This window comes from Mirounga angustirostris, unplaced genomic scaffold (genome assembly GCF_029215605.1).
Source record: "Mirounga angustirostris isolate CCGP_5_RB_7025 unplaced genomic scaffold, mMirAng1.0.hap1 SCAF_2, whole genome shotgun sequence".
Classification (NCBI taxonomy): Eukaryota; Metazoa; Chordata; class Mammalia; order Carnivora; family Phocidae; genus Mirounga; species Mirounga angustirostris.
In genome coordinates, this window is record NW_026991710.1 from 58,183,271 (window position 1) to 58,196,155 (window position 12,885).

General features: G+C 33.7%; 1 protein-coding gene across 6 annotated transcripts in view; it reads right to left on the bottom strand.

Moving 5' to 3' along the window:
- The window catches only part of ANKRD17 (ankyrin repeat domain 17), a 164,862-nt gene that overhangs the window by 47,437 nt on the left and 104,540 nt on the right, over positions 1-12,885 (bottom strand). For 3 of the 6 annotated variants that reach the window (XM_054508895.2, XM_045881016.3, XM_045881018.3), the window contains exons 15-16: positions 11,706-12,458; positions 7,250-7,398 (exon numbers count right to left, since the gene is read on the bottom strand). In XM_054508895.2, coding sequence (XP_054364870.1) covers positions 7,250-7,398; positions 11,706-12,458 — 902 coding nt within the window. The remainder of the gene's footprint in view (positions 1-7,249; positions 7,399-11,705; positions 12,459-12,885) is intronic. The other 3 variants (XM_045881017.3, XM_064584566.1, XM_045881019.3) reach the window with 3 other exon arrangements.

The following is a 12,885-nucleotide window of genomic DNA, read 5'->3' on the forward strand; positions in this document are numbered from 1 at the left end:
AAAGGTAACTACTAGCAATATGTGGCTATTGTACTAGAAATATAGCTATATATGTGACCACTCTAAGCTGTACGTAGAACAGATAGACTGAATTTTGAAGACCTTTAGTATGAAATAAAAATGTAAAATATCTCAGTTTTTTGGTTTTATGGATTACATGTTTAAACAATAATATTATGGATATATGAAGCTAAATAAAATATATTCTTATAATGTATTTCACCTATTTTGTTTTGCTTTTTTTAATGTGGTTACTAGAAAATTTTAAATTTCATGTGTCTTGCATTATTTTTCTACTACACAGCTCTGTTCTAAGCTACTTTCCCTCATTTTTACATATACATCTTTATTACAATACTTATCACCAATTTCCTTATGCTAACATTAGTATGAGCCTATCACTCTCAGAGAACTATAAATTCCTGGGAGGTAATGAACATGTCTTATTCATGTTTGCATTCTCCACCTGTAAGTGATGCTTTGTCTAGGAAACAATAAATGATAGTTAAGTTCAACGAATGACAACGGCTATGCAGGGTCACAGATTCAAAGGCTATTACTAATAAAACAAAAGGCTACATATATGAAATATATTTATTGTGTTTATGTATTTATGTAATATTTATTATATTTATGTAATAAATACAAAAAGGAAAGGCATTTTCTCCCAGGTCAATAACTCTAAAAACCAAACTCTATTGTAAAAAATGAGTAACAAGAGACAAAAGGCAAAATCGATAGAGTCGAGAAATAAGAAAAAGCCTACTAGCCAGTGATGTAGAGGGAGACCGCAAAAGCTGCTCTGCAGAAGAGGCTGGCAGAGAGCAGAGCTACTGACTGCAGAGATCAGTGATGGCCACAAGGGAGAGATGCACCAACTACAACAATGAAGAAGGACATGAATACTTAAATGAGTGACAGCTCTGACTGTCTAATAGTATTTGATCTTCATTTCAGGTTTATTAGGAAGGAATTATTATGCTTGATTTCAGAAAAAAAGAGACAAAGCCTTAGAGAAATAATCCTCCAGTCGTCATACAAGCTAATAACTGATAAAGATTGGCTTAAAAAAACCAAGGAGATCTTGGATAACAAAATCCTGCTTTCCCCATTACATCATAAAGCAGTCCTAAGGCACAGCCAGCTGAGGTCAATATAATGTTAAATCTATCTACCTTATATGCTTTCTATGTTAGTGACAATTAGAAAGTCAACTTTATGATGAAGAATCTGCTTTATGATGACGTTTATTAGGTTTCTCAAAGTCTTCTGGGGGTTAAAGAGTAATTTAGGAAAGCAGTGCCAATCTTAAATAGAGAATGAAGAGACAAAATTTGAAAAAGATAAGCATGGAAGATTTTAGTGGATTAGTAAAATATTGTTTTTTTTCCCCCACATTATAAAACATCAGTTCAACTGATATTTATTAAGCACCTTTTATGTTCAAAGTACTCTGCGAGGTACTCCAGGGTTGACAAATATAAGTAAATACAGTTCCTGTTCACTAGGAGCTTAGTGATTACAGCACAGGGCAAATTTAGGTTCAAACTATGAAAGACGTATAAACAAGGTATTATGAGAGTTGAATGAAAAAATACTTAGAACTAAGTAAAGAGGGCTTGTCAAATTCCTTGGGGAACTTAAGAGTGGGTAACTTCATTAACTAATACCTTATGATAATCTTCTAAGGACAATAATGAAAAAATTTAAACATTCTGAAGTAAGGTTTCCACCTTCCTAATAAACACCTACATAATCCCCAAATGGTGAGAAACACTAACCTGATTTGCAATATGTCAAGAAACAAATTAACTGAAGCAGAAGTCTGGGTTAAAGTAACAATGGCTAACATGATACAGAATTAAAAAAAATGTGTTTTGAATATTACTAATCAAGGAAGTAATGATAACAATATAGGTGATGGCTTTCTGAAAGGTAATGTATCACTAAAGTCATGTTATGTTATACTGGTTAACAAGCCACATACATTGTCATATACCTATAACTAAAAGAAACCTGAAAGGGAGACCGGTGCCCAGAGGTTTCTTAAGAGCTCATTCAGGTTTACATTCTAAAGAAAATTTCCATTTAGCCCATGATGCCATAAAATATACCATTTTTTACATGACAGATGTTGTTATGATGATTCTGGCTTATAAAAAATGCTAAAAGTATATTCAATGTAGAAGTATTCTGTAAATTGACATGACTATTCAATTTTGTAAGACTGAAAAATAAGAAGGAATCATAAGACAGATGCAATATTAATGGAAAAAGCAACTTTGATTGAGTTGGAATGCAGGTGAAAAAACATACCTGAACTGTCTGTAAAAAACAATTACATCTAAGTAATTAATTTACTTCAAAAATCATTAGGACTTCAAGAGCTAACCTTTTTTTTAGACCTCCATAACACCTTCATAATTCTAGACACCTCATTCTCTAAACATGTCAGAGGTCACATGTAAGATTCAAAAAAGATAAAAAAATAAAAAGGATAGCATTTAGGGAGAATGAGAATAATGAGAATATTCAGTAAAATAGCAAATAACCTACTTAAAACCTCACATAAACAATCAGAATGCATGCATTTTAAGTAGAATGCTTTAATGGCAGCATATTACATATCACCATTAACTCATTTTTCCTGGTCTCTTCAATTTTTCTCATTAAAATATTGTGATTAAACTGTTTTCTGTATTGCAAAACAAGAGAAAAATATCCAAATGATATTTATACCATTAAAGGCAAAACATAATTTTACATAGTTTCTAATTTCAGTCTTGGCATCTAAGTCAAATTTAATGCCTACCCTCTTTAAAAAATAATCATGGATATATGTTATTTATTAAAAACTGGAAAAAAGGCAAAATTGCATAAGGCAGTATTTATTTTTCTCTTTTTTGAAATGTACCAGAACCATTTATTCCATGTTCAAGGAAAGCCTTTAGAAGTTTGTGAATAAAAAAGACAAGCAGTTCAGAAATACATGAAAAACATGTGATAAGAAAAAGGGAAGGAGGGGATGGGAACACAAGTTTTATACCCATGAACAGAACAACTGGTACTTTCTCACTTTTAGTGGCTGTTAGAGTCAATCAAAATCTCACACAAAATACAGAAGATACTTAACTCACCAGTATTCAACTCTAACCTTCAGCCAGATTTACTGTTTCATACAAAACCAACAGTTCTTAAAAATTTGTAAATGATTAATTTCTATATGCAGAATACCCAGATATAAATTTCTTAAACCATTCTAGCAAAATAAAAATTGGAGCTATGCTATTAAAAGATAGTAAAACAGTCTCAAATAATTCCTTCAAATTATCATTTATTGATGTTTCCTACAATAAATTTTGATAATGGTACAGTATGTGGTATTAAAATATATTATAATATATATAATAATATAAATATATTAAAAATATCTAGACAAGGGGCGCCTGGCTAGCTTAGTCAGTAGAACATGCAACTTCTGATCTCAGGGTCAGGAGTTCAAGCCCCACATTGGGTACAGAACTTACTTAAAAAACAAAAAAAAGGATTAAAAAAAAATACATCTAGACAAACTTGATTCAATAAAACCATTACATGAAAGGTAGAGAGCCTGTGGCACATATGTGCACACTGAAGGTAACTTCTAGTTATATTACATAAAATTTGAAGGACCTTATAAAGAATACAAACTCTCATCTTCAGCATTCTTCAAGTTCCAGAAATTAAACATGACTTCTGCTAATCCGTTAAAAATATTAGTTTCTGCATAAATTGATCAATTAAAGAAGTTTAAAGTATGACCATTTTAAGAATCATTAGCATTTTTAAAAAGAGACACACTGAGGGTTTAAAAAAATTAACATTTCTTTGCCCTTCTTTAAATTAAGATTTGATATAAATATATGGTATGGCCAAGGAAACATGCTGAAAAGCTGCAAAGATGAAAGACACACAATCCTTTGCCATCTAGGTGGTAGACCTATTTTCTATAATCTAATTTACCAGGATTTAATATAATTAAAATCAATGTTCACACCTAAGATAAAAATTGAAAAACAGGTAGCATAGTGCAGTGGTTAAGAGCAGAGACTCTAGAGCCAGAATGCTAGGGTGGTTTGAAAGCTGGCTCCACCATAAATTACCTATTGGGCAAATAGTTAATATCTACAAGTCTCACCTTCCTCACCTGTAAAATGGGAATAATAACAGTATCTACACTTCATGAGGTTGTAATAAAGTTAAAGAAATTAGTATCTATAAAAGTGTTAAGAATGTATATGTTAAGGTTTGTTAAATAAACAAAAAAAAGATCCAAATATTAGAAAAAGTTTAATCTTTCTAAACAGAGGAAGAGTCTTGGTATGAATTTATCATATCACTTGTCTGTTACGGCACAGTATTATCACACATAAATAAAAATACCTATTATGTAAAATCTCATGGAATTTTTATTTTAGAATCTAGAAAAAACTTCAGATGAACTGAGAACAAAAGGATCTTTATTTTTACTGCTTAACTTGCCTGCTTGGTATCATAAAAACTAGTAAAATTTAAAAACATCAAAAACTGAAGAAAAATAGTGAACTATTATTTCTGAATATTTACTTGGTATTACGTTTTCCAAAGCAGGAACTTTCTAAACTCCATGATAAGTAGTATAACTCATGATAGGCTAACGGAATTCAAAAATCTTGATATAGGGACCAGATAAGAAGGAACATATATTTAAGGAGAATACAGTCAAATCTTTTTACATAAGCATGTCAACTACAATTAAAATGTAAGGTTTTTTGGTTTTTGTTTTGTTTTTAGATTTTATTTATTCATCTGAGACAGACAGAGACAGCACAAACAGGAGGAGAAGCAGTGGGAGAGGAGGAAGCATACTCCCCGCTGAGTCGGGAGCCTGACACAAGGCTAGATCCCAGGACCTAGAAATCATGACCTGAGCCAAAGGCAGATGCTTAACCATCTGAGCCACCCAGGTGCCCCAAATGTAAGTTTTTGAAATTAAAAAAAATTTAAAAATATTTCTATGTTTCTTAAAAATTAGTTTATAATAGAGCAATGGCTGGTTGAGTACTATAGTCCAGTAAAATTTCACCATCACTATAAGAATTTCAAATTTAATAAAATCATGATCATAGTTGGAAGAACTTTTTCTGTGGCTATTTTATACAAAAGCATTTTTTAAAAATCCTTTTATATTTTGGTGAAGTTTTTAGTTTTGTTTATGGTTCAATTCTTGATTCCATAAAAACTAAAACATGTATCTCTCCTTAAAACGTAATAGCCGCAGGTTACAACCTAACAGCCTCAGAGCACAAAAGACTGGAGGAAAAAAATACAGATTCAATACCAAGTTCAACCCAGTTGAAGATAATGCTGTATCTTGATTGATTGATTGATTAATTGAGGGGGAGGGAGAAAGTATGAGCGGGGGGAGGTGCAGAGGGGGAGGAAAAGAGAGAACCCTAAGCAGGCTCCGCACCCAGCACAGAGTTCCACGTAGGACTCTATCCCACAACCCTGAGATCAAGAGTCGAATGCTCAACCAACTGAGCCACCCAGGCAACCCTATACTGCTATGTCATTATTAAATACAAATCACTGTGGTTCATCCAATGAATACTTCATAATTTTTTAAAAGGCTATAGAGTATGGTAGTTAAGGAGGGAGCCTTTAAAATCAGACCCACTTAAGTTTGACTCTCAACCCTCACTTCTTAGCTAAATGAAGTGATCTTTTTTAAAGATTTCATTTAATTTGACAGAGACAGCGAGAGAGGCAACACAAGCAGGGGGAGTGGGAGAGGGAGAAGCAGGCCTCCCGCCGAGCAGGGAGCCCGATGTGGGGCTCGATCCCAGGACCCTGGGATCATGACCCGAGCTGAACGTAGAAGCTTAACGACTGAGCCACCCAGGCTCAATGAAATGATCTTAAGCAAAATGTTTAATCTCTCTCTTAGCCTTGGTTTCTTCATCAGGGAAATGGGTATTTAAAAGTAGCTACTTCATATATGTGGTCTGAAGATTAGACAATTCCTTAAAATTGCCCTTGACAATTCTAAGTGCTCAAAAAAAAGTTAGCACATACAACACAATGAAAATTTGGAAAGCAAGTTAAGAATAGAAGTGAAATTTCTTTTTCTTTCACAATATTACCAAGAAACACTTTAATGAAAAGGAAGCTTTATTTTCATAGGTTAAGAGTACACGGTGTTAATAGGTCACACACACACACACACACACATATCCTTCCTGAAATTCAGGTTTATAAAGAACTGATCATTTACAAAATAAAAAGTTTTATCATGTATACTGCCACCCTCCCTGCCCCAGGTATTAATCAAAACACAAAACTAAACTGCAAACATTTCTCAGTCCTGAATAAGGCCATATACTCTTTACCTTGTTCAGCAGTCTTCTAAACTAAGCCTCTTAGCATTTCTTCAGGACAAAACACCAGCTATCCTCCCCTTTCCAACTTCATTCTGCCCTGAGATTACATGGTAAACTAATTTTTTTTTAAATTGGGCTTTTGGGGGCGCCTGGGTGGCTCAGTTGGTTAAGCGACTGCCTTCGGCTCAGGTCATGATCCTGGAGTCCCGGGATCGAGTCCCGCATCGGGCTCCCTGCTCAGCAGGGAGTCTGCTTCTCCCTCTGACCCTCCTCCCTCTCATGCTCTCTGTCTCTCATTCTCTCTCTCTCAAATAAATAAATAAATCTTAAAAAAAAAAAATTTAAAAAAACCAAATAAATAAAATTGGGCTTTTTGTTTTGTTTTGACTTAGTGCTGCAGACATAGACACACAGATTCACTACATGTTTCAGTCAGCAAGATCAGAACTTTCCAAGACAATATAAATGCAAATGAGTATATACGATACATAAATGGAAGACTCTTTTCTTTTCTGTGTGATTCATTATGAATTAGAAGCATATCTTCTAATTCAAGATCAGAAGAAAATACAAACTAATCTTAAATAAGTTATTTCTTTTAACATCCTCTTCTAAAGTTAAAAAAAAGTTACTTGATGACCTTGGAAACCAGACCATCACATTAATTATCAATAATAATCTGTACTTAGTATTTAATTTTTTAAAATGTGGATTCTAATTTATTCATAATGTGGCTCAGATCTCTGCCTAGAGAAAAAGCAGTCTAAGATGATTTAAATTACTGATTAATGTTTTTAATGATGGCATGATTTTAGTTAAAAACCATCCCTCCAGAATTTGGAGCTTACCTGTGCATCAATATCAATGGCAGGGTAGATAGGAAGCATGGCTGAAGGAGAGATGATAGGACTTGGAGTTGGAGTCTGAGGTTGGGAAATGGAAGCAGCGATACTGTGGGTAGGAGTGTTTGACATTGCAGATGCTCTTCCACTGACTGCTGTTGAACAAAATAACTGCACTTAATAAGGATGAAACACTGTTAGGTAACAGTAAGAAATAATTATTAGGAAATATTTAAAGACTTCTTAAAACAAAATGTCTATAAGTAGACTGCCATAGCACTAATAACTCATTTTTCTGGTTATTTTATTTCTGACTTTGGACAACAGTCTAAAAATAGGAAGTATACTGAGAATAACCCTTTTTCTAAATAATAATCCATCTGAAAATAAAATTCCCCTCTTACAGTATATAATCATAAAACCTCAATTCAAAATAACCCTGAAAACAAAAATATTTTTATGAATTAAAATTGAATATAAATGCAAATGGATAGTTGTCCACTGTATCTTCTTAATCAGAAAAGGAATAAAAGGTAAAAAAGTCAAGTTCAGAGGGAGAAAAGTATGAGTTTTAACCTACTACTTTCACACCTCATATTCTAATGAAAGTAATTTCATTGTTTGGGGTGAACCTCACTCTCGAATCATTTAAAACTCTCCCTACTCTTTTACTAACTGCAGGCAAGGGGATGATTATATTCTGAATGGTAGCCCTTTACTATGACAGCATAGTAAAATATAAAAATTTGATCCTTACACAGAAATATAGTTTCTCACATGTAGAATTATTCTGAGGGGGTTAAAATGCCCACCAATCAATCCAGCAATCACACTGACTTAAGAGGACAAAATTAAAAGATTAAGGTAGAAATAAATGTATGCACGCAATCAACCTTCAAATATAGATTATTGTCAGTTCTAAGTATAATTTTGCCTTGATATTATTTTAACCAAAATATGCAAATTAAGAAGGGGCTGATTAGGTCAGTACTTGGGGTGGGAGAACTCCAAAGGTGGTGGCAACTGAGGGTATTTTACTCCCTCATGAATTCACTTCTGGAGTTGATATGTGAACATCAATCCTTTCTTCCCCCCACCCCCAATTAAAAATGCTATAGCACTGAAGTCTGGGCATTAATCTTTGAATGGTCAACAGTAGTGTGGATGTGTGTTACCAACATACTTATCAACTACATCAGACAGAAAACAATCATGATTCACAACTGGATCTGAAACCAGGCAAAAGAGGTTATGATCCTGCCAAGAATAAAACTGAAATTGACCTTATTTAACAATTATAAACATGATTGTCAATTAAGAAATCTATTTCACATGAAATCCTTAGTTCAGGCACAAACATACACTATATACATTATAGCAACACACATTCTATAATTATACATTTTTAAGTCCAATTAAAAGCTAAAGGAAAAGCAAAGAAGGAAACAAAACAAAACAAAACACTGTTTGAATCCTTAGGGATCCAGATTAATAGGAAAGGGCATGTACTAATATATTAAATTGATCATCTAATGACCTTGATATTGTTAATCCATATAAATAGTTTTGTATGTTAAGAAAAAAAAATCAAAATAATTTAAATGCACATATTCTAGATATAAATTTCAAAACCATATAAAATCTATGCCTCTTAAAATAGGTTCCATAATCTCCTGATTGATTTTCACAAATGAAAATGCTAAATACCAAAATTAGCTTAAACAGAATGAACACCAATCTGTCCAAAGAACTGGTTTTTATTTCATGATACTAAACAAAAAGTCTAAGTTTTATTGTTAAATAACTATATTGTTATTTACATTTTAATTGGAATAAGTTCTTTTAAAGAACATACAAAAATGAGTTTTCTTATTTTTGGTCAAATAGTTTGTTATCATCTCATCTAAAAGGAGATAGGAAAAACCAGTTTCCTCATTTCATTTCCTTTGGGGTACTTATGAAATTGGTTTATTAAAATGAAATAACTGCCTGTCACTCATCCATGCCCTACAGTGAAAAGTAACAACTTGTAAATATGCAGGGATCTGAAGGAACTCTGGTACAGATCTTTATATGTGGTACTTCATTTTAGGGTTAGATTTTAGAGAAGGAGAACCAGATGCTCTAGAAAAGTTTTACATCAGGTAGGGAAAGAAGGAACTTGAGAGCACAGCAAAGGCAAGGTGTTAAGACTGATTAAACAGGAACTGATTTTGCTATGGTAAGTACAGAGAACAGGGGAGACAGAAGATTTGGACCAGCCAAGTACTGGAAAAAGACTGAACCTTACAAGAGCAGTCTAATAAATGGGAACTTAAGAATACAGAACAGGTTATGCTGCAGTGGGGAAGGAAGACTGAGCCCAAAGAGTTTATAAAATATCAAGAAACCCAAAGAAAGAAATGGAAATGACCATTAGTCGACCTAAAGAACAAGTACTAACACAGAAGCTGTTTAACGAAAAGTCGTGGAAGTGAGTGCATGAGTATATGTGTATGTTTATGCATCTGCACATGCATGATGACAGGGATGGATTGCAGGTAAGTGGCTAGATGTTTTTAATCCTGTTCTTCTTTCTGGTCATCTCTCCTCTCTCCATATAAATGGGTACAATAAAGGGGTAAAATATTTTTATAATGAGAAGTATTTGTCATATTTCCTAAAAAATTATGTGCTTTTGAAATTCTTGTATATGAAAACACCTGGAACACATAGGAAGAATTTAATTGTTTTTGTTTGGTAAACCAATCAACAGAAAAACTACTTTACAAATCTCTGGTAATTCTGATCAGCATAAAAATTGTACAACTGTCAAATCAACGTTGATAAGTATGCCCAAGAACATGATGTAAATTCTAATAGCATATCAAAAAATTTTTAAGTATTCATTGGCAGGAATGTCCAGTCTTGATTTAATTGGATAAATAATACTTAACTCTATACATTCTTTGGTAGTTCAACTGACATAAGAGAAAAGAACACCATGATGACCTAGACTAATGGCCATGTCAGTAATAGCAAATTTGGGACTTTTGGCTACTGTGCTCCAATTTTCATAAAATACTAATGTTTCTTGTATTCCCAATTATTTTAACCAGCTAATGGTGATTAATAGTAATTCTCAAATCTATAGAAAAGTTTTATATTTATCAGCAAAAGAATCCTTACAGTTCTTACTAATGATTAATTGCGTTTTTTCCAAGGTAGTTATTACACCCTCTAAGATTAGCAGAGACCTTCATTCCACATAATACTGCTGGAGTGATACTAAAAGAAAACTGGGAAACTTAAAAGAGCAATTTGTTAAGTATAAAATCTGTCTCATTAGCTGGTGCTTAGTTTCTGAATGTTGGCTAAATATCTCAACACTACACAATTTAATTTTCTTTTATTCTTTTAAAAGATGAAAGACAAATTATATATAATTTCATCATAATATGTAACGCTGCCACAACAGTTTCAAAATTAGAAAAACTCAATCATCTTTTAAGTATAGACCAAAGAATAAAAAAAGGGGAAGACAGCAGATAAAAACCACCAAATGTAACAATTTACTACCTTTCTTTTTCCCTTTTCCTTCCTTTTTGAATTTTTTTTTACCTTTTTCTTAAATAAAGAAAATTATCCTTCTTAGTATAGCATGCTTATGGTTTATAATCCTATAAAATCTCATTCTACTTTGTTACAGAACTCGTGAAAAGTAAGTACCAAAAATTAGAATCATTAAAACAACCTTCTAAAATATTTCCTCTTGCCAATGAAACTAATTATAATGGAATAAAATTTCTTTGGCTACACATTTAAAGATATATCATTTATGATACTGTCAGGGAACCACACCTTCCCACAATACAATTAGAAAGAGACTACACATTAACATTCACAGGGGATAAAACCACTGACATACAGTATAATCAAACCCTATTTGGTTTGGTACTTTATTATTGTTGTAAAGGTGTTTAAATTTTGTTTGTTTGTTTTTTAAATATCCATCAGGTTTGAAGTCTGATCCATTAGGATATAAAGTATTTCTGTTCACAAATAAGCTTCCTGATGTGTCCTAGTAGTTTTGTACTTCAACTTCTATCAATTTCCCAGTTTATTGGTGTGAATACAGAAGCACAAAAGCCAAAATTCAATCTTAGTATTCTGAACTTAAAGAGAAAAAAGAAAAACAAAAACAAAAACTCAAACATCAACCCCACTCCTAAAAAAAACCTAGATTCCCAGCCTACCCAGCTAAGCCAAAAAGTTTCAGTCACTTGTATTGCATGAACTAATCTTTAATTCGACCTGTATCCGTCTGAGAACTTCTGAGATTGAACTAGTATTTCTAAGGATATACATGAGTCAAGAGTCCAAAAATAGTTCTCAAGTTGGGTAACGGCAAAAAATTCTGGCACACTCTTACTCGCCTTAAGCAAATCATATTTGATACCTGCTCATAACAATATAAACCCACCTGCCATGATGTCATCCAGCGTGTCATTGAGGGTCTGAGCAGGGCTGGCTACCATTAACCCTTGTTGTGTTTCTGTCAGAATTCCTTGCCCCAGCCCTGCCAACTGTGCTTGGCCCAGTACTGGCTGTCCAACTATCACTCCTTGCAGTTCTGTAAGATTTGCGATGGACCCCGGAGGCAAGGGACCTGCTGCCAGAGGCAAAGCTTGAGGCATGGCCAGAGGCTGGATTGGTGCAAAACCCATCTGAGCAGCAGTCTGCTGGGGTTCATCTTTAAGCAAAACGGGATCCACTTGCTGTAACCGTGCATAGTCTCCCTCGGAAAGCTGTTCTCCAACCCCAACAGGAGTTAGTAGTCCCAGATGTTGGCAAGACTGTTGCTGCTGCTGTTGAAGTTGAATTCTTTGAGCTTTAACCTCTAGATACTGCTTTTTTAGCTGCTGCTGAGTTTTCAGTTGTAACTCTCGTTCTACTTTCTGTAGTTCCTCCAAAATCTTTTGTTTCTTCTGAATTTGTTCCTCCCTTGTTTTGTTCAGCTCCTCGATCTTCTCCTTGGTAAGTTGGTCAGCGTGAGCCAGTTCCAAGGACTGCAGCTGTGCATTCTTTTCTATGGCTTCTTTTATCCTCTGTTCCAGTTCTGTTAACTTTCCCTGAGCCTCTTCTACAATGCTCTCTGGAGACTGATTGGTGATGTAACCCTGTACATCCTGGCTGTTTGCTGGCAAATGGCTGCTGGACTTTTGTTTAGAAGCAGCTGTGTGAAAAAGAAACCCCCTCAGAAGTGCACATGAATGGCATCCTCATTACAGAGTTACTGTTGGGAGGTTTAGTGCCAACAGTTATGCACCAAGTTATCATATCCATACAAGGTGAAAATGTACTGTTAAGGAGTTTAAAAACAAATCCACCTTCTTTATCATAAATATAGAATGTATGTATTTTATGTGCATAGAGTAATCTTTGGGAAATTAATTTTAAAAATATCACATGGCTAAAATTAGACAATAGAGGGATGCAGGTCTGTGATATCGAAGTGATGCAATTAAAGTAACATCTAAGGCTATGTGTAGACACTTCATCTGGTCATAAAGATGTAAAAACTTATCATAAGAACAGAAAAATAATGCTAGATTATTAAGATGTAGGGAAAACTTAGACCTCTAAGTCAAGGTTTTTCCACA